Source organism: Macrotis lagotis, chromosome 8 (genome assembly GCF_037893015.1).
Source record: "Macrotis lagotis isolate mMagLag1 chromosome 8, bilby.v1.9.chrom.fasta, whole genome shotgun sequence".
Lineage (NCBI taxonomy): Eukaryota > Metazoa > Chordata > Mammalia > Peramelemorphia > Peramelidae > Macrotis > Macrotis lagotis.
In genome coordinates this window covers 177,427,430-177,454,664 of record NC_133665.1, presented here as the reverse complement: position 1 = coordinate 177,454,664, position 27,235 = coordinate 177,427,430, and the positions used below count along the sequence as shown (strand labels likewise).

General features: G+C 36.1%; 1 protein-coding gene across 1 annotated transcript in view; it reads left to right on the top strand.

Annotated features, from left to right (window-relative positions):
- Window positions 1-27,235, top strand: part of APPL1 (adaptor protein, phosphotyrosine interacting with PH domain and leucine zipper 1) — a 53,512-nt gene that overhangs the window by 15,250 nt on the left and 11,027 nt on the right. Inside the window, exons 9-21 of the mRNA XM_074198909.1 lie at window positions 10-92; window positions 3,012-3,170; window positions 5,628-5,816; window positions 6,958-7,000; window positions 9,396-9,452; window positions 12,345-12,436; window positions 13,269-13,451; window positions 15,288-15,340; window positions 16,591-16,765; window positions 16,846-16,882; window positions 17,600-17,746; window positions 18,476-18,526; window positions 27,107-27,196. Of these exons, the coding sequence (XP_074055010.1) occupies window positions 10-92; window positions 3,012-3,170; window positions 5,628-5,816; window positions 6,958-7,000; window positions 9,396-9,452; window positions 12,345-12,436; window positions 13,269-13,451; window positions 15,288-15,340; window positions 16,591-16,765; window positions 16,846-16,882; window positions 17,600-17,746; window positions 18,476-18,526; window positions 27,107-27,196 (1,359 nt within the window). The remainder of the gene's footprint in view (window positions 1-9; window positions 93-3,011; window positions 3,171-5,627; window positions 5,817-6,957; window positions 7,001-9,395; window positions 9,453-12,344; window positions 12,437-13,268; window positions 13,452-15,287; window positions 15,341-16,590; window positions 16,766-16,845; window positions 16,883-17,599; window positions 17,747-18,475; window positions 18,527-27,106; window positions 27,197-27,235) is intronic.

The following is a 27,235-nucleotide window of genomic DNA, read 5'->3' as shown; positions in this document are numbered from 1 at the left end:
CCCTCCTAGATAAGTTTCTTTAAGATGGGTTCCGAAAATCTCAATGAACAGCTTGAAGAATTTTTAGCAAATATTGGAACAAGTGTACAGAAGTAAGTATGTTCCTACTATATTTATCATTAATTTAATTTCAAGAAAAACATCTTATTTTTGTCATTGAACAATTTTTTTAATATGACCTGTGAAAAGCATTTTGTCTCACAACAACCCTTTGAAGGAGGCATACAGGTAGTATGATTTTACATATAAGAAAACAGAAGATCAAAGGGTTTGGATTCAGCTTGTCTCACTGGCCCTTTTTCCCAAAGTAAATAAATAAGAGGAAAATAGCACAGAGGATTCCTAAAGTCAATTGTGCAGTTTAACAAAGTAGAACCACATAAATGAAAAAATAAATGAGTTTGCTCTTGCCCAACTCTATGAATTTCTTGGCTTGGTTTTAGTTTTCATGTAACTGTAGATAAGAATCTGTATGCTCTTTTGATCTTTTTGGTTTGTAGCACTTCAAAAAGTGCTTTTCCTATTTCTTCATATACTCAAGATTTATTGTTTTATGGTGCCATAATATTCAATTACCTTAATGCATTAAATAATTTATTCAGCTATCCATTTCTCAATTTTACATGTTTCTAAATTTTGGCTCTTATCAATTAATTATGAATGTTTAGCTCAAATAGACTCTTTTTTCCTCAGCTCCTGAGGTCTTTTTTATAGGTTTAGACAATTGGATCAGTATTACTTCATTGTGATATATGGGGTGAATATAGATTCATTTTTTCACCACAAAACTTTTACACATATTGGTTTTTATTTTTAGGTTTTCTTTTCTGTTGGCATGTGACTGGATAGTTTTTTATAATTATTTCATTAAAAAGACATTTTGAAATCTGATACAGCCAATCTTCCCCTTCATTCTTTTTTTTTTTTTTTTTTTTTTTTAGGTTTTTGCAAGGCAAATGGGGTTAAGTGGCTTGCCAAAGGCCACACAGCTAGGTAATTAAGTGTCTGAGACCGGATTTGAACCCAGGTACTCCTGACTCCAAGGCCGGTGCTTTATCCACTACGCCACCTAGCCGCCCCTTACGCCACCTAGCCGCCCCTCCCTTCATTCTTTATCATAGTCTGTGCTACTCTTGTCTGTAGATTTCCATAAGAATTTTGTAATCAGTTTATCTAATTCTGTGGCAAAACCTTTTGGTATTTCAATTCTTATACCAATATGTAAATTCATTTAGGAATTTTTTTATTTATTTTTACTGTATTTTCTCACACTAACTATGAGTAGGAGATAGTCCTTCATTTGTACCATTCCTCACAGAATTTTTCCAAAGTTGGGAAATGACCTCAGCAGCTGTCCAATTCAAATAATACCAGAAGAATCCTTACTATAACATAGGACAGTTAGATGGTGCAGTAAATAGAGCACTGGCCTTTGTTTCAGGAGGAGGGAGTTTGAATCTGGCATCAGACACTTGACTTTTAGTAGCTGTGTGACCTTGGGCAAGTCACTTAGCCCTGATTGCCTCGCATCCAGGGCCATTTCCCGTCATCCTAATTTATATCTGGCTATTGGACCTAGATGACTCTGGAGGAGTAAGTGAGGCCAGAGACTTAACACAGCCCCCCTCACTCAAATCTAGTTCATGTGCTTGTCATGGTATCACCTCCCTGATGTCACATGGACCTTGAAAATGAAGGACAAACCTTATACTATAACATACTATAACTGATCATACAACCTCTACTTGAAGACTTTTAGTGAGGGAAAACCCATCACTTCCTGAGATAGCTCAGATTATTAATGAAGTTCTTGTTTTTTTCCCCTCAGGGATAAATAAAACAAATCTACTCCGTCTGTACAGCTAATATTTCTAAGCATTCCCAGTTCCTTCAACCAATCCTCCTTGACCATTACTCTACCACCTTCACTCAGAATTCATCACCCCACACAGTTTTGCTTCTGTCCCTTTGTCTACTCAATTCCTTGCATCTGATAGACTTTTTGAAACCTAAGAATGTCTGCCTTTCCTCATGTCTCGAGCTATCTTCTACCTTCTAAATTCCTGCTATGTGTTTCAATCTTATGATACTTAAATCAAATTGTCATTGTATGTTATTATTTGTTGCACATGTCTTTCCTAATAGCCTGTAAACTCCCTTAGGGAAAACAGTATGTCTTAATCATCTCTGTACTCTCTATAGAACCTCATAATATTTTCCATATAGTATGTACTCAGGAGTCTTTTCAGAGAATGAACTGTTTTCCTTGTGCTTCCTTTGTCGATTAATCATACAGTCCCATTTGGAGAGCCCAGTTTAGCAATCAGGAGAGCCTGTTCCTCTTAGTGTGAAATTAGAAGCGACTTTCTAAATCATTCTGGTACAGTCTGAACAATGATACTATCTAGTGACAAACTTTATCAGTAGAGTGGAAAAGCTGAGCTGTTTTGAAGCTGCATCTCCATTGTGTCAAATGTTCCATTCAGTTCTAATGTTTACATTTAGAATAGAAAATGCGTTCCTGAATGAAATCTGAAGTCTTTTTCATTAGTTGATGGATTTTTTAATGCTTTAGTGCTTTCCTTCTATTAACATCAATAATCAGCAATTTGCAATATTAAACTTCCTTTTTAAAAAAAAAGTTATTGCACTTGAATATATATTTGAAACTATATATTAAGCTTTCAAAAAAGTCAGTATGTTTTTTTAATTATGTCTGACTCTTCATGAGAGCATTTGGGACTTTCTTGGCAAAGATACTGGAGTGGTTTGCCATTTCCTCCTCCAGGTGATTTTAAAGACGAGGAAACTGAGGCAAACAGGATCATGCAGCTAGTATCTGAGGCCAGATTTGAGCTCAGGAAGATAAGTCTTCCAGACTCCAGGCCCACATTCTATCCACTTTGTCGTCAAGCTGTTCTTAAAAGAAAATTATTTGTTAAAAAGTATAAATTTATTTAATGGAGATTTTATCCATTGAAACTGGACTTATAACCTACTTGCTGTGTTAGTGTTCGCAGGGAAATGGACTGTGAAGTAGAAACCATGCAACAGACAATAGAGGATCTGGAAGTAGCCAGTGATCCGTTATATTTGCCTGACCCAGACATCACCAAATTTCCTGTTCATCGGAACTTAACCCGCAAGGCTGGATATCTCAATGCTAGGAAGTAAGATAAATCTCTTTTCACCCCAGATGGTTTTATGTCCAGTCTAAAGGAGTATATTAGATATGAAGACTGGATAGATAGGATAATACTATTTGGGTATTTCATAACTGACAAAATAAGATTGATCTAATAAGTATTAATATAATAATAGCAATATTTATATAGTAGTTTAAGGTTTAGAAAGTGCTTTATAAATGCTGTCTAGTTTTGTCCTCACAGTGACTTACAAGGTACTTGTTAATATTTTCTCCATTTTTACAGATAAGAAAACTGAGGCAACTAGAGACAGTGCCTTACCCAGAATCATGCAGCTAGGGAGTATCTGAAGTAGGATTTGACCTTGAGTATTTTTGACTCTATGTCTCTATGTCACTCTCTGCTCTGTGGCACCTGCTTCCCTTTCTAACTTTCCATGAAGTTTGCCAAATGTGGATTTTACATGGAAGCCTGAACCGTATTCTGAAATAATTTTTCACTTATAAAAAGGAAGCCTCAACTCATTCTCAACCAGTATGTGCTTATGAAGTTCTTACTGTGGTCCAGATGCTGTTCAGCACTGGAATTAAAAAATCTTGTTCTGCTTTGTTCTTCATTGAATCATTCAGAATTACTAAAGAAGCTGTTTTGCATAGACTCAATCTCCATTGAAAAATAAAATTGTTCTGAAACTTCATAGTGCACTGTTTTTGGCCTCCTAAGCAGTACCCACAGAAACAGAATAGACAAATGGAGAGAAAACTGGCCATAGAATTAAAGTAACTGGGCCAAGCCCTGCTCCTGACCTGGCCCTGTGACCCTGGGCAAAGTCCCTTACCCTCTGAGGGCTCTATACTTCTCTTTAAGATTTGTTAGTGTAGTTGTTGATTTTCATTAGCTAAAGGAGTTCCTCCCTAGGAGTTTCCTACAGCAATGAAACGGTCTGAACAAAATATAGAGATACTTTGGTAGAGAAATATATTTTATCGATATAAAAGCCTTTCAAGCTCCAAAGGGACAGTTTTCTTTTGGTTGTAATAGGTGTATTGTGAAGACTCAGTTTGGACCCAGTAAAACTTCTGTACCTAAAATGTAAAGATTCTTTTATGTACTCAAATAATCTTAGGTCATCAGCTGGTAGAATTCCAAACATTAATTTAGAAGCATTATATATGGATATTTTTAATCTCTTGGTGATAAAAAAAAAAATCAGTGGATTTTTTTTCTTGGCAACTGGCTGTAACAAATGGCAAAGGATATATAGAGATGTGTAATAACACACAGTAAGGAGTGAAAAAAGCCACTTTTCTCATTTATAATCAATTTTATTTTTCAATTTCTATAATATTGATTTAAAATAGAATGTGTTGAGACTCTTAGGTCCAGTTTAAAGAGCCACAGTTGGAACCCCCTGGCCCCCTCCTCCAGCCCCTTTTTGGGGGAATTGTTGAGAGAGCAGGAGAGTCTCTTCCCCCACCCCCCCCCCCCACCCCACCAACAATAAGGGTCCAACATGAGGCTGCCTCACACCCACCCAGCCCTGGTCCAGGGAGATATGGGCTCCCCACTCATGTTCATAAACTGTAGCATTCTCTGCCTCCCTCATCCTGTCCCCTTCACCTGGGGTGCTCTATGGGGTGATCAGAGGTGACTTTTTATGACTAGTAAAAATCTCACCACCTGACCTTGTCCTGTTTATTTAATGCTGTGAATGTTTGAGGTGGATTTTATTTTCTGATTAGAACACACTTTCCAATATGTCAGATGTGTAGCCAGTTCAGGAAAAGAGGTTCCTCTGGAGACAGCCCAGGCTATCTCTTTCCTTTTGGGGAGAGATCCTCAAATATCAGTCCCAATGTTTTGTCTCTTTCACAGAGACCCCTTTTTGCCCCAGAACTACTGACAGCTCCAGCCACCAGGGAGCCACAGCAAGGGCAGATAGAAGAGTCCCCTGATGTATGCCACCTTCATCTCCTCCCCTGTCACTGGGCTTCATTTAGGGGAGCAATAGATGACTGGCTGGAGCCCCTATCTCCATTCTAGCACCTGTGCTGTTCTGTTGAACCCCAGTCAACTCTGGGACAGGTATCCTTGTTAGGGCAGAAACACCTCGTGCTCACCGCTGGACAGGTCTCCCCATTGCCCTGTGTGAGGGCTAGGCCTCTCGAGGTGGACCCTATGACAGCTGCTGTAATCTCATGAAAACAAACCCCTTCTGGTTATATGAAGCTGCTTCTCATGTGCTATGGGTATAAACTAGAAAACTTTTTAATTTGTCTGCAGGAAAATTGAAAAAAATAATAAAAAAAGAGCAAGGCCAAAAAAATAAATAAAGAGCCACAGTTGGCCTTTTAATATCTATATGCAAAGTTTTAAAATTATTTTCAGTTTCAGTTGTATGTTCTTTTCTGTTAATTTGTTGAACATTGTGAAAAATCTATACATGTCACTACTAAATGAGAATATGCTTTCTTTGATTAGTAAGACTGGCCTCGTGTCCTCTACCTGGGACCGACAATTTTACTTTACTCAAGGTGGAAACCTGATGAATCAGGCACGAGGAGATGTCGCAGGAGGACTAGCCATGGATATAGACAACTGCTCCGTAATGGCTGTTGATTGTGAAGATCGACGGTACTGTTTCCAGATCACATCCTTTGATGGCAAAAAGTTAGTACTTTTTATATATTTTAGTATACAAATAAGTTATAAAAAGTCTGGTGATGTTTTTTTTTTAATTCCAAAGCATTATTTCTTATAAAATACATTCAGTGTAAAAACAATGGAAGATTCCTTTAATAAGTGCAAGTGGTGGATTGAGGTTTGGGGGGTTTTTTCCAGAAATTTTGCCTTCTTGGCCTTTTAGAGTAATTAATAGTTGCTGAATTGGTGTATAATCATTTAATTCTGAGTCTGTTAAAAGTGAACCACTTTGTGAATAACTTTTATTTGGATATAACTGATTAGATTCTGATGACCCCTACAACTCTTAAGTGAGATCCAATATAGATAATTAAATATCTTCAGTTTTTGCTTCACTGGCTACTAGTTATAAATTTGCTATTTCACAATTACTGGTAAAATGGAAACTTAGTAAAAATTATTTTTTCACTTTTTCTCTCAGCTGCTATATTCAGCAGAGAATTTAGTATCCTACGCTTTTTTTTAAATACCCCCTTAAAAATAGTCACCTTATCAATGATTAATAAGTTGAACTATTGACTTTTCAGATTTATTAAAGTCTTAAGTAGTCCAAAGGATGATTTAAGGTAGTTTTTCTAAATTAATTTGATTTAATTTGATAAACATCATTAAGAATAAGGGAACAGAAATGAATTGTCTGAGATTTTGTCTGATTTATTTGTGGGTTTTGTTCTGGTCATTAAATGTGACCTTAACTTGGATAGGGAATAGCCTTTGTCAAGCAAGTCAACAGTTGCTATGTAGCTTTGAGTTCTAGAAGGTTTCCTGGTGCTTTCAGCTTAAGAGATTTGTCCAGTGGCACAAGCTGGTCTATGGAAAAGGTAAAACTTGAACCCAAGGCAGTTTTGACAATGAGGCCTGCTCTCTCCACTCCACCCGTTTTGAGCTGCCTCTCATTGTCTTAAATTGGCATTCTGGTAGGACACCAACTCTTTCTGATTTTGTAGGCCCAGGTGTACACCTTAAATAAAAATTTATGTTACTAAAGTCAAATTCCTTGTACATATTGATTGATTTTTTTTTCCCTTTTAAGAATAGATACTTTCAGATGTTATTGAAAGGTCCTTTAAAAAAAAACTGAAGCTCAAATTTCTTTTCCTCCTTTCAGGTCTTCAATTTTGCAAGCAGAGAGTAAAAAAGATTATGAAGAGGTAAATTGTATCTAGTTAATACCTTTAGAGAGAACTTTTGCCAAAATTTATTTTTCCTCTGAGGAATGCTTATGTTTCTTGTCAGTATACCGCTGTTGGGAAGGCTAAAGTAAAAAGGGACCTTTTGACCAAGGGACCTTGTGACTATTGCTCTCTGAGTTGGCAGGCTGGTGGCATCGTGAAATGTCAGTCTGATTTATAACCTTCCCTCCCCTCCTGCCAAATAAGTACGTAGTTGCAGCAGATGTGACCCGGAGCAGCCCAAACTTCAAAACCATCGGGAGGGGGAATGAGAGACAGAAAAACAAAGATTTGGGAATCCCTGTTCTTCCTGACAAGCCTTTTATTTTTGGCTCCATTTTTGCTTATAGTACATCAAGTATGGAAGGTAAAGTACCCACAAAGAACTGACTTGATGTGTGTATTTTTGACTAGGGAAGGGGAGAGAGGAACTTTGAGGTGAAATTTCTCTATATGGGCACAGATTTTTGATAATTCTGATAATGTTGAAATCCTTTTTCTCATACTTGTCCTTTAGTAGTACTCCTAAATAGCTGATTACCTACCCTGGGCTGGATTTAGGAAAACAAAATTGGAGCTCTGGAGACTAATTATAGCATATAAGATGAGGAGAAATGAAGTAAAAAGAAAATGCATTTTATAAAGAGATCATTTAGAAATTGGAAGAAGTATATCGAATAGAATAGTTATCATTAGCAAAGAACTAGTCTTGACATTTTTATTGAACCCATACAAATGCTTTTCTGTGCAAAATGACCAGTGAAGAATGTGGTTTGCATTGTGTTAACAACATGGGTGGCAGCCTAGGATCATGGAAAGAAAGAGTAAAGATCTTGGGGTCACAGCCTGTATATCAGAACTCCAGCTCTGCTGCTTAGATTTGTGTGACCTGTACAAGTCCCTTTACCTGCTTTCCTCCGATTCAGGCACTTTTGAGATCCATTCCAGCTGTTAATTGAACTCTGTGATCCTTGCTAGGAAGTTTCCATGGTCATTGTTTAGTGTGAAATGTGGATATTATGATCTGGATAAGTTAACACTTAATTCAGTTAACAAACTTTTAGTGAATACTTCCTAGGTGCAGGGCCCTCCCAGGCATTCTGAAGACACAGACAAAAATAATACTAGCATTTATGTGACACTTTCAGGTTTGCAAATCAAAATTAAACATTGTGGTATAAATATCCTCCTAATATCTCTGGAAACTAAGTGTTATTATTATTTTGACAGATAAGGAAATTGAAGCTAATAGAGGTTGAATAAATTGCCCAGGGTCACACAGCTGATAAATGTCTGAGACTGGATTTGACCCTCAGATCTTCCTGGCTCTAGGCCCAGTGTCCTTGACTATTTTACCACTAGTTAAAACAGTTTCAGCCTTTAAACTCAGATTTTTACTTTGTCCTGGGGATTGGGGTGATGGAGGAAGGGAAGTTGTAATATGTCCATAGATAAATAAACACAAAGTAGTCTGAGGAAAGAATGTAAAAAGAATACAGTACATTTGAAGGAAACCTTCCTTAGAAAAAATGTTAAGGTTTGGGAGAGACAGCAATGCTGAAAGGGAATGCAGTCCTGTATTTTGCTGATATGCAGAGACAAGAGGAGATTCTGGGTTTGGAGGATAGCTAGTAGTCTGGTGGGCTAGAGCAGATGGGAAGGCAAGAAAGGAAGGGTTTGAAGCCAGATTAGGAAGAACCCTAAACACTAGGGCAAGAAATTGTATTTTAATCTAGAGAAGAGGAAAAAAAAAAACCTGTACCCTAGGAAGATTTTTTTTTTTTTTCTGTCAGCCATTAAGAATGGTTTGGAGAGGCAAGCAGTCAGAATCAAGAAGACAAGGCTATTATGGGGAAAATAATTGATAAGCCACCCAGTATGGTGGATAGTCAGAAAAACATTTGTTCAAGTTCATCAGAAGCAGCTATGCTACCTCGTGACCATGGGCAAGTTACTTAACCACTTGGCCACTCAACCCTAGGCAGCTCTCTAAGACTGAGGTACAAGTGAGTTTTGTGGGGGACCTTTCCACTGAGAATTTACTACACTAATAAAAAGGTCTAGACCAAAACATAACAATAATACTATATAGGCAAGAGGAATAAGGACCCAAACTAGGATGGCGACCACACTGAATATATATCATGAATCAATGGGAGAAATGCCATGAAATTGGAATCAATAAGACCTGGCACCCAATTCAAAAATCAGCCGATTTAATAGACTTTCTGAATTCAATGAAAATGTCCTCCCAGTGAGAAAGAATGAACAAGTCAATTTACTTCTTATGAAAATGTAGGTTAAATAAATATCAAATGTTTTATTCTCAATTTTTTGTATAAAGTCTTAAATTGTTCTCTATTTTCTCTTTCAGTGGATTTGTACAATAAACAATATCTCCAAACAGATATATTTGAGTGAAAATCCAGAGGTAAATTGAGTGTGATAGTAAAATCTTTGAATTAAATTGTAATTGCTTGAATTCTTGAACACTATTTTTCTTAACTTCCCCTTGATCTAATAAGTACAATATATCACATCTGTTTTCAGTTCCTATTTTTCAGCCATATTAAACATGGTAGGAGGAAACACTGCAATCAACCACCAAAGATTTATGTATGAGGCACAGATATAGAAGGATTCATAAGAACAAAGTACCTAGGATAGAATAAGTGAATTTAATCCTGATTAAGAGAGAAGCAGCTCAGTACCATGGATTGGGAATTGGTCTTAGACCAGAAAGAACTGTATTAAAATCTTCTTCTAACACTTAACTACCTGTATGAACCTGGGAAATGGTTCAATCTCTTGGGGACTCTGTAAGACTGCAAATTGTAGAGAATGCATTAACCTGTATAAGTAGAGGACAATTCCTCTGACAGTGTAATCCCAGCTCCAGTCTCTCATTAAGGTAGCTCTACCAGTACATGAACAGCAGTGAAATGGATGAGACCAAGATCAGGAATTGGTCTATCCCAATTTGGTACAGATACAATCCAGCCTGTAAATAATAGTTGGAATCCTAGAGTCAGCTAATGTAGAAAAGGCAAAACTATTGCTACTAGATGTTCTTTGGACAAAGCTTTTTTCATGCTTTTTAAAAATATTTGACTTACATTTTTAAAAGTTTGTTCTTAACTGATAATGTTGGCATTTTCTTATTTACAGTAGAACAGAAAAAAAGGATTATACACAAAATTGCAGCTCTCTAATATATACAGCTAATTTTTCCTTTTAAAAATATAATCTTAATTCATAGCTTTCAAAGCTGTACTGTGTATCTATACTTCCTTCCGACCTTCCAGTCTTTTCTATGTGCTTTTTTAGAAAATGCATCAGTGGCCTTCATTTCTTGCTGCTCTATCCCAATTCCCCTCTCCCACTTGCCTTTGGGGAAAAAAATGTCATGCTAGATTTATTGTTGAGATCCAATAAACAGCTTATTATTAAGAGATTCTGACTGAGAAGGACAGAGGTATTACAGGGAGGGAGCAAGATTCAGTACTGAAACTTGATATGAGGAAAACAGTACAGGGAGACTGTTTAAGAGCCATATAAACAAGATCATACAGCAGTACACCTCCAGCGTGAGCATTGATCCTTTGGATATCAAGAGATGACATGAAAGGGAAATTCTGGCTAATGCACAGGTAGGACTCAGGCCTCTTGGAAACCCCACTTTTTCTCTGGCATTGATGTTCAGTTTGAATTAGAACAGGAAAAGGTAAGTCAGTAATTGGGGAATGAGGTGCAAGTGTAGACTTGGACAAGCTGGAGTGGTAGCTGCCAGAATAAAAAGGGAAAAGTAAATCTGGGTAACATTTCAGAGAAAGAATTCAGAGTGGCAGCTGGACCAGATAAAAAATGAGTAATATGTAATCCTAAAACCAGCTTTGGGTTGGCAGTTTAGGCAGACAAGGAGGGAACCTTGCCAGCAACAGGGAATTTGAAATGGGAAAGTAGTTTGAAGATTTTGTATTCAATTATGGTATTGTGTTTGCGTGAAAGTAGGACATGTTTTTCTGAACTCTGATACAAAGTCAAAGGTGAATAATGAAATATAAGCAGTTTCAGTATTAAAACTTTTCTGTTTTTTGTAATTATTTTTGTTTCTATAGCCCTGGAAAAATAATTGATAATCCATAAACAATCCTTTTACTTGAAATATCAATTTAGTTTTTCCTTTGTTATTGAAAACAAAAATAAAGTCAAAATACAAATTAGGATATGTTAACTAACATCTAGAGGAAAATTTGGGAAACATGTTTTAAATGTTCATAACATACAAATTTAGATGTTCATAAAGTACTCACAAATGTTTTAAAACCTACTAGTTTGATCATATATTTTAATGTTTTGGGTAAATTTATATATAATAGCAACTATTTAAAATATCCAATGGCAGAATCATTTCTGTTTAACCAAGTCTATAGAAATGCAGTGCATTTCTTGTGAGTTATGCCATTTATAAATAAAATCAATATATTTAAAAAAGTGCTAATAAAAAATATGTGGACTTTTTCTATTTAAAATTAGCTTTTCAGTCATTATTATTATTCAGTTATTATCAGACCTGGCACATAGCTGATGGTCACAATGTGTGTAAATATCAGTGAATGAAATGTCAAGAAAAACAAGGATGCACCATCCCTGGCCTGCTTGCCACATCTGAAAATACCTTGGAAATATCAGTATTCAGCATGTCTCTTTTAAAAATACTATATATGTGTGTGTGTGTATGTTATATAATATATAATATATATATATATGTATGTATACATGTGTGAATATTTGTAACCTCTAGGGCAGGGTGAGGAGAAAGGTAGAAAAAAGAACAAAAAAAACCTTGAAAGTGCAAAGAAGCAGGATAGATTTGAAAACATTTATTACAGTTTTTCAAAAAAAAGTTAATAGTCTGAAATGGAAATTCACGGTTTTATATTGACTCCTTGTTATGTTCTTCTGTGTACCTAAAAATATGTTCTTTTTTATCCTTTTTTTGTATTTAAGTTCAAAATGAATAAAAAAATTTTAAATTAAAAAAAGTTGGTGCTTAAACTCAAAAGATTTTAAATACTTTTGTTTTATGTGTTAGTGAAAACTAAGTAGCTTAATTAATGAAGGACACCTGAATTGATGATACGTAGAAAGTTAAGAGATCTCTTACTGGTAGAGCTAGAGGAATTCCATGGGTTCATGTTTCTTGAAGCTTCAAAAGAATCTGACTTAATTGGTTGAGCATGATTTTGATCATTCAAAATATTGTATTGTGGCTTCTGATTCATTTACTTTTCTGAAAGTCTTTTTCTAAAAATTAATGCAGGAAATTGCTGCAAGAGTAAATCAGTCAGCTCTAGAAGCAGTCACGCCTTCACCATCTTTCCAGCAGCGGCATGAGAGTTTGCGGCCAACACCGTAAGTTGCATGACTACTATTTAAAGACCTTTGGGAGACAGCTAAAATGACTGGGATGATATCCTTTGATCATAGCAGTGCTGTACGCAAATATGGAAACAAACAATTGTCTCAGTAATATTACAATTATATTTTAAAGGTATGTGAATTTACAGTTAATCTATGAAAGTCAAATTTTAAAAGTAACAGAGCCTTCTGTGGCAGGTCACTTATCCAGATTTTGCCAATGTTTTTTGCAAGACACTGGGGTTAAGTGATAATTCTTCTAGTTTATTTGGCATTGTTACTATTGTCTGTATGTGTGTGCAGTGTCCCAGAAAGTCTTAAATATAGTATTAACTAGTATTTATAAAACTTTTCAAAGTTTGCAAAGCACTTTTTAAAAGGCTTAGATTAGTTGGGACCATTGGATCAAAGGACACGTATATTTTTGTAACTTTGTTTGATATTATGTTATTTTCCAAAAAGTCAAACAATTTGACAGTTCCTTTAGCAATGTAATAGAAGTTTTGTTTTTTATCACAGCCCCTCACTCCAGCATTGAATTGTTGAATTGTCATCTTTTATCTTAGCCAATTTTATGACTGTCATTTGAGATGTTAGAATCATTTCAATTTGCATTTCTGTGAATGTTAAATATTTAACATTTTTCCGTGTGGTTTTTGATTTAATCATATATATATGTGTATATATATATATATATATATATAGAGAGAGAGAGAGAGAGAGAGAGAGAGATGTGTGTGTATATTTCCAATACATATTTATCCCCTTTCTTAAAAAATGTATAGTGTCCAAAAAAGTTAAAATTTTTTTGCTTATCTCTTTCTAGACAAACTCGACCATCCACAGCTCGAACTAGCAGTTCAGGGTCTCTTGGATCTGAGTCTACAACTTTGGCCACCCTTTCCCTGGATTCCCTTGTTGCCCCAGACACACCCATCCAATTTGACATAATTTCTCCTGTTAGTGAAGATCTACCTGGCCAGGCTAAAAATTCTGGGCAGGGAGGCAAGTAGGTGAAACAACATTAAAACTTTTCTTTATTCTCCTTGTTTTTATGGTTTAACTTAATCATTTGAAATTGACCTATTCAATGTCATTATTGATGTGATCTGCTTTTTGTATGTCAGAAAGTTAGTAGTAGCTGGTCTTTTTATGTTTCTGAAATAAAGCATATGAAAATCTGCTTGAATTCACCTTATATGTTGATTTCTTTTACTACATTCTCAGCTATCCAAAGTTAATTACTGAAATAAATTTAGCCATTTGATATAATAGGTCAGGGTATATTCAAGAGATGTATTTCATATAGTGTTAATGCCAAGATTATTTTAAAAACCACTTACTTAGACCTTCCAAAATTTAATTCTTTCATCTGTTTCTAAATTTTATTTAAAATTTTAGTTCTCCTTCCTTTTTTCTTATTGTGAGTAGAACAAAAATCCTGTTAGAATCCTTTAGAAAACAAGGAAAACATTTTCCTTATTTTGTATATGTTCAGACTTACATTTCCAATGTATATTTTCATCTGCTTTGAGAAACAATCTGAAAGTTTAGATTATTTTTACTTTGCTATATTTAGATTAAGAATAAGCATGGAAATGAAATGTATTACAGAGCTATTCTAGGTGCCTGTTTTTAGAGCTAAATTAATATACTGACTAATATAAAGCATTGTTACAATAATTAATTCAGTTTTGTTTATCAAACCTCTTCAAAAATCTAAACTTTTACAGATTTTATAAATAGATATATTTATACTCTTTCCCCTTTATTCTTCCTAGACCTGGGGAAAAATAGAAGTAGTTCATATTTATATAACTCTTTAGTATTTGCAGAGCAAGTTCCAAATCTCATTTTATTCCATCATAGCCCTAGGAGGTAGATGATATTATCCCCATTTTAAAGTGGAGAAAACTGAGACAGGCAGAGGTTAAATGGCATATGGGTAAAGTTCAAAATTCTGTCCGTTGTCTCATCTAGCTACTACAGAAAAGGCTTCTCTCTCTTTGGGGACTGGGGAAGAAAGGGTATCCTGAGGGTAGAAGTTTGTGGTAGGCTCTACCCAACCTTCCATTCCCATTTCTTATCTCCTTTAATTTGCCTGAGGTTAACAACATCAAGTCAAGGAGAGGACTCACTTTAGGTTCTCTTCTTTGCTCACCAAGATCCTTTCCTACTCAAGAGGGTTGAGATCCCAACTCCTTGTCCCTCTCCTTACCCTATTACTCTTCCAAACTTCCAGGAAGCAGAATCAACTTGTCCTTCCTTTTGAGTCTCTAACACAGCTGTTGTTGTTTTGTTTTGTTTTGTTTTGTTTTTCTGATAGGGAGATATGTGAAAAACAAAACAAAACAACAACAGCTGTGTTAGAGACCCAAAAGGAAGGACAAGTTGATTCTGCTTCCTGTTTCATCTACCCTTCTACTTAGTCTTCTCTGCTTGTCCTTATTCTGTCTCTTGGATACTGCTTATTTTGTTTTTAGGTGTTTTGGGGTTTTTTTTTTTTGGCAAGGCAGTGGGGTTAAGTGACGTGCCCAAGGCCACACAGAGTTGGGTAATTATTAAGTGTCTGAAGCTGGATTTGAACTTAGGTACTCCTGACTCCAGGGCCAGTGCTCTATCCACTGCGCCACCTAGCTGCCCCCTTATTTTGTTATTAAAGAATCCTTTCCCCCACCTATACAAGACATAATTCAATTTCTTTTTATATATATATATAACTACTAGCTTTAGTCTTATCAGATTCCTAATTTTTAAAAAAAGAAAGTAGCCCTCCAAAGGAGAGCTGTTTGGTGAGAAGAAAGGTCTTGATGGTAACCATATACTTTAAAAAATGTTTTCCCAGACGTACAAATCCATTTGGAGAATCTGGAGGAAGATCAAAGCCTGAAACTGAAGGTAAAAAATAGTCTTCAGTATCCTTAAGGATATTTCCAGTCAGTAAAATGTTAAGAATAACCTGTCATTTAGTTAATATTCATCATCCATTCGTTTGTTTCATCTCTGAAAACCAATTTTCATCACCTCTATCACTGTAGATGTTTTATCATCTAGTCCAGGGGTTTGTAGATTGTTGTCCTAGAAGTGAATCTGAATCTGCTTCATAAGATCTCACATTGCGATAGCAATATATATTACTATAATTTGAAGAGTATTTTTACATGCTTTTTTTTTCATTTGATTCCCCCAGCCACTCTCTGAGGTAGGACTACAGGAATATTTATGCCCACTCAACATTTGACAAAGCCACAGCTCAAAGAAATTATGAAATTGCCCTTGGTCACATGGAAGTTTGTTTTGAATCCTCTGTTTTTGACTGCCAAGTTCAGACCCCTCTATATGTTATAAATGATTTTCCACATTCTCTCTGTTTATCCCAGCTCAGTCTGTAAGGTCTGAAGTGCATACCCTCAAGAATCATCATCTTTTCTCTTCTCATGGCCAAGTTCCCAAAGAGGCCTAATCTGATGACAGTTGGAGTCACAACTGCTATTTGAACTTTGACACCAGAAACATTTTTCTGTTTGAACTTTGAATCACCTGAAGCAGTTGTGCTGCAATTTGAGCTGGCCTTAGAACCAGGAATGTCTGGCTTCCAGGTCCTGCCTCCAACACTCACGTTGTGACCCTGTGTAAATAAATCTCTACCACTCTGTTCTAAACCTCCAGTGTCCAGCCCCAAGAGAAACCATTCCTGGCTTACTGACCTAGAGAAACACAAATTGATATTTATGACTTATTATGTTTTTGCTTATTTTGTTAGATACTTCCAAATTCTGTTTTACTCCAGTTAGGCTCCTGGAGAGTTTTGAGGACTGTGAGAGGACCTCAAGTTTGACATATCTGTTAGGCAATTCTCTTAAAACTTTAATTTATAGAAAAAGTGTCCCATCTCTTGAAGCAAAGAGAAGCTCCCTATATTAGTGAATTCACAGATCCAAACCCTATTCCTGATCTGAACCCTTTTAACTCCCCCACCCCATATTTTGCATTTTTTCCTAGTTTACCTAAATAACGTATACATGGCTTTTTCTAGTATATTCCGAACTGATCTCAATATTATCACTCACTGACTCATAAAATCAAATACTTACTTAATTCAAAGGAAAAAAGTGGATTTTAAAATGATATGTGCTTTTCTTCTTTAGATTCCATTCTTCATCAGTTATTTATTGTCCGATTCCTTGGCTCCATGGAAGTAAAATCAGATGATAGTCCAGATGTTGTTTATGAAACAATGCGCCAAATCTTAGCAGCCCGTGCGATCCATAACATTTTCCGAATGACAGAATCACACTTATTAGTTACTTGTGACTGTTTAAAGTAAGTAATTATTTTTGTTAATCTTTTTTTAGTTTAAATGTACTATTATCTCCTGATAACATTTTTATTATTAATTTTAGGTTAATTGACCCACAAACTCAAGTTACAAGGCTCAGAGTAAGTTACATAAATTTTTTTTCATTATATATGACTGTGTCCACATTACATTCATAGTCTTTTGTATTCTAGTATATAAATCATTGTGAATACCTACATGTGCTTATGGGACTAAAAAGATCAGTAAGGGATCACTCAAGCTTTCCTCTAAGATTTTTCATCTACATCAAGGGGCTGTTGAGCTCCCCATACACCTTAGAACCAAACCTAAGCAATTGACAACTATATTTTCATTACTTGGCTAGCATGATGAGTTTGTCTACTGGTTTAGTTAAAGTATAGCACAATAAAGAGCCTAGAAATAGAAACTAGAGGAATAGGCTAAGGGTGAGGGGGGCATAAATATCTGCTTGGGAATATCTGTAACTTCACGTTGTTTTCTTAGTTAATATTTAAAATGTGATGTTTTTTAAAGTGTTTATCTGATAGGGATTGCTAAGGGACCTTAGCTCCAGAAAGTGAAGGACTTGCCAAGATCTCGCAGGGCTGTCATGCCAGAGGCAGATGCTGGGCTTTGAGCTCTCTTGCTCTTCATAGCCATTAAATAGGATGACATTTGCTGTTGACAGAAGCACAAGTTGATACTATATTAATTATTACAGTAGAAACTAGAAATGAGTTAAGGTTTGTTTGTTTTTTTAAGGAATATTGCCTTAAAATTCTCACTATTTTACTGCTGATTTTCTCTGTATGTGTATGTGTGTGTGTGTGACACAGTTTCCCTTGCCCAACGTGGTTCTGTATGCTACACATCAGGAAAGTAAGCGTCTCTTTGGATTTGTGCTTCGGACATCAGGAGGCAGAGTTGAGAGTCATCCAACTTCAGTCTGTTACATATTTGAATCAAACAATGAAGGAGAAAAGGTACTTTGAATCTCACATCTGTTCTTTATATGTTAGACAATATAGGAGATTTTAGTAAAATCCCTAAAGGAAGCTCCAGTACTCCCTCTGCCTATGGAAGTTGGAGGCTAAGACTCATGGACTTTTCACAGAAGATCAGACATATTAGAGATCTGCACAAAGCCTGGTGTAATCTCTGAAGTCAGGAACTGTATGAATCATCCATTCCCTTTTGCTTTGTTAGTTCTTGTCCTTCATAACCAGAGAGGACCAAAATGACATCACTGTGGGGATCAATATTCTGCGTGTCCCATTGTGGCTGATCAGACCAATCAATACAAGCTTAGTTAGGAGTGTTTGGAATAGAGAATTCTCCAAGTAGTACCTTCCTACCATCAGACATAGGTGAGAGCCCCTGGGTCTCCTGCCCTTACCCCGGGAAAGAGAATGATTGTTCTTACACCTTTGGAAATACTTTCAGAGTGGGCAGAAGAAGCAGTAGTCATTGATTGTGCTCTTAGAATCTCTGATGTCTTTCCATTGGACCTGAAAAAAGTATGAGGGAGAGATTTAGAAGGTAGGAGCCAACAGACTCCTTAAAACAAACCAAGAACAGACTCCATTGGATGAAATTCTTGAGTCAGCTGGCTTATTAGATAACTTATTTTGTTTTAGTAAATCTAGGTTTACCAGAAGGATTTGGGGAATATTTAAATAATTTCTGAAGATTTAATTTTTTTTCCCTTTTAGATTTGTGATTCTGTTGGACTTGCAAAACAGATTGCTTTGCATGCTGAACTGGTAAGATTTCATAACTTTATTAAATTTACAATAGCCAAAAGTCTGCTATTTCTATGGGAATTAAGGTTAGTAATTACTAATCAAGAAGCAAATCTGACTCACTGTCTTAAGAGGATTAATTAAAGGAACTTGGGCTACAGAGCCTAGAAAAGTCATGAAGCTCTGTCACATGCAAGACAGGTTGGACTTGTTCTACTTGTCCTAATAAAAAAGATCTAGAAAAAATGTATAAACAGAAACAGATATAGGGTTTGTTATAAAGAAAACCTTCCTAACAAGTATTCCGAAGTGAAAAGGAGGCCACTGAAGGTCTTCAGGTCAAGGACTAAGCAGCCATTTGTCCAGGATGTTGGGTAAAGGATTATATTGTTGCTCAGGATTATTTGGGTAAAGCTTTGACTAAATTCTTTTAAGGGAGAAAAAAGGGCCAAGGGATTAGAAGAGAACTTCATTGGAATCAGAAGATCTGAGTTTGAATAGTGACTGATCCCATAACTATGTGACCCAGTGTTCCAGAATTTTCATGGTCCTCAGCTACTTTGTGGAGGTTATTTTTTCCTAATTACATGTAAAAACAATTTTTAAAATTTGGGTTTGTTTTTTTTTTTGTGACTCAAATCCTTTTCCTTCTTCCCTCACCTTAGCCCGTCCTGAGACAGCAAACAATATGGTATAGGTAGTATAGGTAGCTTGTGTGCAGTCATTTCATGGAGAAAAAAATCAGAAAGAAAACTTCAGTTTGTATTTAAACAACAGAAGTTTTTTTGGTTGTTTTTTTTTTTTTCTGGAAGTGGCTAGCATTTTTCATCATGAGTCCTGTATTGCTGAAAATAGCCAAGTCATCCATAGTTGTTCATTGTACAATATGGCCATTACTGTGCATAACATTCTCCTGATTCTACTCATTTCACTAGGCATCAATTCATGTTAAGTTTTTCCAGGTTTTTCTAAAAGGATCATGTTTGTCATTTCTTGTAGCACAATAATCCTCCATTATAATCATAAAACCACAACTTGTTCAGCCATTTGTTAATTGATGGGCAGTCCCTCGATTTCCATTTCTTAGCCAGTTTTAACCTTTTATGTCTAAATCATGTACCCATTTTGACCTTATATTAACATATGGTGTAAGATGTTGGTCTGTGCCCAATTTCTATTATATTGCTTGCAGTTTTCCCAGCAGTTTTTGTCATTTATCTTAACAGCTTGATTCTTTAGGTTTATCAAGCACTAAATTATTAATACAATGTATTATGTACCTACTCAATTCCACTGATCCCCCACTCTCTTTTTTAACCAGTACCAGACTGTTTTGATGTTTACCACTTTATAATGCATTTTGAGATCTGGTACCTCTAGACCCCAGCCCCACCCCTTTACCATTTCGTAATTGATTCCCTTGATATTCTTGAACTTTTGTTCTTCCAGACAAATTTTGTTATTGTTTTGTCAGGCTTTCTAAAATATTTGATAATTTGATATGACTCTGAATAAGTAGATTAATTTAGGTAGCATTCTCATTTTTATTATATTGCATCAGCCTACCCATGATGTTAATATTTTTTTTCATTTGTTTAGATTTGACTTTATTTGTATGAGTAGTATTTTGTAATTGTGTTCATATAGTTTCTGGGTTTGTCTTGGCAAGGAGACTCCTAAATATATATTATGTTGTTTTCATTTACTTTATATGGAATTTATCTCTTGCTGCTAGACTTTGTTGGGAAATGGTGGTGATTTATTTGGGTTTGTTTTGTATCCTGAAACTTGGCTAAAATTGTTAATTTTTTAACTAGTTTTTACTTGATTCCCTAGGATTATTTTAAGTGTATCATCTGCAGAGAGTGAGAGATTTGTTTCCTCTTTGCCTATTGTAATTTCTTCAGTTTTTTCTTCTCCTATTGTTTTAGCTAACATTTCTAGTATAATAATCAAGAAAAGGTGGTGATAATGGACATCCTTGCTTTTTACCCTTGATCATATTGGACAAACTTCTAGCTGATGGTTTTAGAAAGATACTATTTATCTTTCTTAAAGAAAGTATCATTTATTCTTGTGCTCACTATTGTTTTTAATGGAAACAGATGCTGTGTTTTGTCAGAAGTGTTTTTTTGATTCTCTGGAAATAATCGTACAATTTCTGTTGGTTTTATTGTTGTTATGGTCAGTTATGCTGATAGTTTCCCTAATATCAATCCAGGCCTGAATTCCTATTATAAATTCTATCTGCACATAGTATATGCTCTTTATATATGATACATTGCTGTAACCTCTTGCTAGTATTTTATGTTTTATATTTTTGCATCAGCATTCATTAGGGAAATTTGTCTATGATTTTTTTGTTTTGGTTTGGTTTGGACTCTTCCTGGTTTAGCACCAAATTTGTGTCATAAGGTATTTTGGTAGGACTCCTTCTTTGTCTGTTTTTTCCAGATAGGTTATATATCATTAGGATTAATTGTTAGATCACTGATAGAATTCAATTGTGAATCTATCTGTCCCTGGGAATTTTTTCTTAAGGTGTTCATTGATTGCTTGTTCAATTTCTTTTTCTAAGATGGAGTTATTTAAGTTTCTTCATCTCTTAATCTGTGCAATTTATATTTTTCTAAATATTTATCCATTTCATTTAGGTTCTCTCTCCTTTTGTCTTGTCCTTGTTCAGAAGTGTGTTGTATCTGAGTTGTATCTGGCATATAATTGGGAAAAATATCTTCTAATAATTCTTTTAATTTCTTCTTCTTTGGGGGTGCATTCATCCCTTTCATTTTTGATACTGGAAATTTGGTTATCTTTTGTTTTTTTTAATAAAATTAACTGATGGTTTATTGTTTTTTAAGTAAAATCAGGTTCTTAGTTTTATTTATTAGTTCAATGATTTTCTTAATCTAAATTTTATTAGTCTCTCTTTGATTTTCAGGATTTCCAGTTTGGCGTTTCATTGAGGATTTTTAATTTGCTTTTTTAATCACATACCCAGTTCATTGGTCTGTTCTTCATTTTATCGATATAAGCATTTAGAGATATTGCTTTTCCCTAAATGCTGCTTTGGCTGCACTCCATAAATTTTGGTGTTTGTTGTAATTCTCTTTAAAATAATTTTTGGGGGCAGTTAGGTGGCGCAGTGGATAGAGCACTGGCCCCGGAATCAGGAGTACCTGAGTTCAATTCTGGCCTCAGACACTTAAAATTTACCTAGTTGTGTGGCCTTGGGCAAGCCACTTAACCCCACTGCCTTGCAAAAAAAAACCCTTTTTTTTTACTCTTATGTGAAATAATCTTAGCCCCTTCTTCCTCTCCTTTCTCTTCCTTCCAGTACTTTCCTTTATCACCCATTGACTCCATCTTTTTACTCTGTTATACCATTACATTCAGCTCCTTCCTGTGCCCTGTCTATATATGCTCCTTCTAGTTCTTATAAATGAGAAAGTTCATGTGAGTTATCAGTATCTTCTTCCCATGCAGGAATACAAATAGTTCAATATCATTAAGTTCCTCATAATTAGTCCTTCTTGTCCACCCCCTCTATGGTTCCTGAGTCCTGTACTTGGAGATCAAACTTAATGTTCAGCTCTGGTTGTTTCACTAAGAAATTTTGAAAGTTCTCTGTTTCATTGAAAGTTCATCTTTTCTCTTGAAAAGGAAGTTTTTGTTGGGTATTTGTTTCTCAATTGTAAGCCAAGATCTTTTGCCTTGCAGAATGTCATATTCTAATCCCTAACAAACCCTTAATATAGATGTTGCCAGTCAGTAATCCTGACTATAGAGCTCCAGTAACTGAATTGCTTGTTTCTGGCAGCTTTTAGTATTTTCTCTTTGACTTGAGAGTTTTGGAATTTGGGATCTCTTTCAGGAAGTGACCAGTGAATTCCCTCAGTTTCTATTTTACCCTCTGCTTCTAGGATCTCAGGGCAATTTTGCTGTATTATTTCTTGAAAGATGAAGTCTAGGCTCTTTTTCTGGTCATGACTTTCAGATAGCCCAAAAATTTTTAAATTAACTCTCCTGAATCTGTTTTCCAGGTCAATTGTTTTTCCAGTGAGATATTTCACATTTCTTCTAATTTGGGGGTTTTTTCGTATAGTTTTATTTCTTCCTGATTTCTTACAAAGTCACGGGCTTCCTTTAGTTCCATTCTGCATTTGAAGGAGTTATTTTCTTCAGAGAGCTTTTTTATCTCCTTTTCCAGTTGGCCAGTTCTGCTTTTAAAGGCATTTTTCTCCTTATTTATTTCTTGTGTTGCTTTTTTCCATTTGATCTAAACTGGTTTTTAACATGTTATTTTCTTCAGTACTTTTTTGGTATTTCTTTGACCTAGTTGCTGACTTGGTTTTCATGATTTATCTGCAGAGCTCTCATTTCTCCTTTCAGTTTTTCCTCTACCTCCCTTAATTGCTTTTTAGACTCTTTTTTTTTTGAGCTTGTTTATAGCCTGAGCCTATTTTCTATTTCTCTTGGAGGTTTTGGATACAGAAGCTTCAACTTTGTCATCTTCAGAGTATATATTTTGGTCCTCCATGGGCCCAAAGTAATTTTCTATGGCTCGATTCTTCTTTTTTCTGTTGCTTGCTCATTTCCTCAGCCTATGACTGATTTACCACATTTCCAAGGCTTTGGGGGATTTTGGGGACAATCCACAGGGACCTTAATTCCTCCAAGGTTTTATGAGAGGCTCTGACTGCTCTCTTGCCTATGCTTTGGTATGTGGATGACCACAGGTGCTCCCCATTGCCCTGGAGCTGTGAGGAGTGTCCCTGCTCAGCTATGGTAGTGTTGTGGGGGCCCAAATTGCAGCCTGGATCTGAGTGTGGACAAACAGCAAATTCTGCCCCAGGGAGAGCCGAGAGACCCCTGCAGTCTCTCCCAACCCCCTTATCATCTGTGAGCTAAGAGCTCTGGAGGTGCTGGGTGGCTCCGCTGAGGCTAGACCTCCATTCTGATGTGGCAGAGTTCTCTCACCACCTCTTTCAGCTGTCCCCAGTGATCTCTGAGCTAAAAGGTCTGGAAACTGCCCCCTCTGCCATGGACCCAGGTGCCCAGCCAGGCTGTGCTGTGCTACAGCTGGGGCTCTTTCCAAGCCCAGAACAGACCTTTCCTGTGGAACTTCTAAGTTGTCTTGGACTAGGTAGTTGTATCACTCAGTCTTTCTGTGGGTGCTGCTTCTCTAAATTTTGGCTAGAGTCATAATTTGACAGCTTTTGGAGTTTTGGGGGGGAACAAGTTTCCGGGAATTCCTGCCTTCACACTGCCATCTTGGCTCTGTGCTTCTTCCCCCATTTCCAGTTAATTTTACCTCTCTTTCCACTGACCTATTGAATGTAATTTTTATTGCAATATGATCTCAAATATTTTTTATTCTAAACTTAAACACCAAAAAATGAGCCTTTCCATACATGGAGCAGAACAAAAAAAAAAAAGTACTCTTTATGAAACCAATAATCTTCATTTATTACCACTTCCTTTTTTGAAAAGAATATAAATTATGCACCATACTTTCAAACCTGATCTACTTATTTCAGCCTCCTTCTGAACTTCTATTTTCTACTGTGTATTTGTTGCTGTTTGTCCTTTGCTCTCAAAGGGGACCATTGACATAGAAGGGTGATATCTTGACTTACAAATTAATTGGATTTAAGTGAGCCAGGGCTGTGCAGTCATCAGCCTCAATCTTTCTTCCTGGGTCATTGCAACCCAGCGGTAAGATATATGTTAAGACAACTGGTAAGGGGAGACCTTGGTCTTTTTAAGCTGAGGTCTTTTCCAGGTTTTCCAGTTTTGTCTGAGTAGTTAAAGTAGTAGAAGACTAGGTAAGAATTGAGGTAAACAGTGGCCTACTTGACCTTCCCAAAAGTATCAGTCTGGGAGGGGAAAATCAGAATGAGAACAATTGCTATTTACCCTCACATAACCCCAAATAGTGAGCCCAGTGGGGCTTGGCCAATTAATAAGAAATACCAATTCTAGAATTTTTCTACAAGCCAGATTTTAAGAATAAAGGCAGCTTAGATTCAAGCCAACACATTCACAGCATCATTGGTTCAGACTCAAGGACTAGGCTTGAAGTATGATAAACAGAGTCTAATTAATACTTGAAGGTTTGCAAAGTGCTATATAGCCATCATCTCATTTTCTAAGCTATTTTTTTTTTTTGCAAGGCAATGGGGTTAAGTGGCTTGCCCAAGACCACACAGCTAGGTAATTATTAAGTGTCTGAGACCGGATTTGAACCCAGGTACTCCTGATTCCAGGGCCGGTGCTTTATCCACTGCGCCACCTAGCCGCCCCCATCATCTCATTTTCAACTCACAACCCCCTGACTCAAACTAATGAACCTCTTGCCCCAGCAGTGGGGATGGCCTAAAACTATTGCATTTCTAGTTTAACCAAAATAGGGAAATCTAATCTCCAAAAAGAAAAAAGAAAATGCATCTTAAGTACCCTGGAGACAAACAGACCTGGGAGAGACCTTAGCTTAAAAGTCCAAGTTGTCACACTGCATCCTGACCAATGCCTGGAGCAAAGAGTAGGACTGATGACTTTGCACAGCTCTGCCTCACTTAAATCCAGTTCACTTGCAAGTCAAGTCATCACCTTCTTGATATCATTGATCCTCTTAGAGAACGAAATCTTTGAGTAGTTGTAACTGCTCCCTGAGGACTCAGCAGACCAGTTCCAATTGGACAGTGCTGCTTTTTATCTTTCTCTTCCTCTCTTTCCTCTGTCCCCTAGAGTCATACCCTTACATGTGGTCTCTCTATCCAGAGGAATATAAATTTTGATTGCTTATTTTTGCAAGGTATCTTGGGGTTTAGGGCCAGATTTTTTTCTTCCCCACATATTTATTTTATCATTTTAAAAAAAACTAGGAAAATTAACTCTTTTGTCTCATATAGTTTAATTTATGTTTTCATGAAATAAAGCTTTTGAACATCAGACTTTAATCTCAATAGGATTCAAATGGAGCTACTTGTTTATGCCTTTAAACCCAAATTACTCTGTTAAATGTTATACAATAGCATCCTTTTTGGGGGGAGGGGGAAGGGAGCAGACAATATTGTTGCTAACTCATACTCCTTTCAGATCTCCTATTCACTCCTGGTCCTATTGAAAAAAGGAGAGAAAAAGAACTGCTCTTATCTCAGATGAGCCAATGCAAGGAGCATAAATCCATAGTGTCCATATTCAAAAATAAGGATCTCTTTATGTACCTGTTGTCCATCATATCTCAGGAAGTGTCCCTTGGGTACATGATTGGTCATCATAGTGATCAATTTTTTTGCCTAGACAGTGTTGATGTACTTGCTTAAATTATTTTCCTAGCTCTGTTCACTTCATTGTGTTAATTCATTCTATCCATAATTCTCTAAAATAGTCTCTCACATCAATTTTTACAGCACAGTTTCATTGCTTTCGTGTGCCATAATGCTTTTTGCCTTTCCCTATTTTTGGCAATTAAGGTACCTCTTTTTTTATTTTATTTTTTTTCCAATTACATGCAAAGGTAGTTTTCAGCATTCATCCACTTACAAGTTTAAGAGTTGCATGTTTTTTCTATCACCCTCCCATCCCTTTTCCCTCACCATGGCAACAGACATTCTGGAATAATTTGTACCTGTACAATCATGTTTAACATAGTTCCATAGTAGTCATGTTGTGAAAGAGGAATTACAACTAGGTGGGGAAACCCATGAGAAAAAGAAAAACCATAAAAGAAAATTTTAAAAATGAACATATTCTTCTTTGCTCTGATGAGGATGGCATTTTCCATCACAAGTCTTTATTTTTGTTTGAACTGCTGAGAGGAGCTGACTCTGTCATGGCCGATAATCACACAAGGTTGCAAGGCAAGGTTAAGTCTTTTGCCCAAGGTTACATAGGTAATTTATTAAGTGAGGCCAGATTTGAACTCAGGTCCTCCTGACTCTAGGACTGGTGCTCTATCCACTGAGCCACCTAACTGCCCCAGATATATGCCTTTCAGTGCAGTCCGTGACAGTAGTAATAAAATGCCTCAATGGGAGGGAAGTTCACTGTCTGGTTTCTATAGTCCTACTCCAATAGGAAGTGTGCATTAGACTAAATAATGATCAAGAAATTTAATGAGAAGTTAAAGTAATTGATTTCTCCCATCTCTGAATGGTACTACCTCATACCTAGCAGATTGACTAAAATGACAAAAAAGAAATGAGGGAGGGAAAAACGGGATACTAATGCATTGTTGGTGGAGTTGTGAACTGCTCCGACCTCTCTGGAGAGCAATTTGGAACTATGCCCAAAGGGTTATAAAATTGCAACCCTTTGATATAGCACGACTAGGTATGTATCCCAAAGAGATCATTAAAAAAGGGGAAAAGATCCACATGTGCAAAAATATATGTAACTGCTCTTCTTGTGGTAGCAAAGAATTGGAAATGAAGAGGATGTCCATCAATAAGGGAATATCTGAATAAGTTATTTTATTTTTTATAAATGAAACTTTAATAATAAATTTAATAAAATATAATAATTTCCAATTATATACAACATTGGTTTCCTTAAACAATATGTTTTGTACAAATGAACTTCTCTTTTCTTCTGCAGGATCGCAGAGCATTGGAGAAACAAAAAGAAATAGAGAGAGTAAAAGAGAAACAACAGAAGGAACTGAGTAAACAGAAGCAAATTGAAAAGGTAACATTTTGTCTAAAATCTTGTGACTTGGACAGCAGA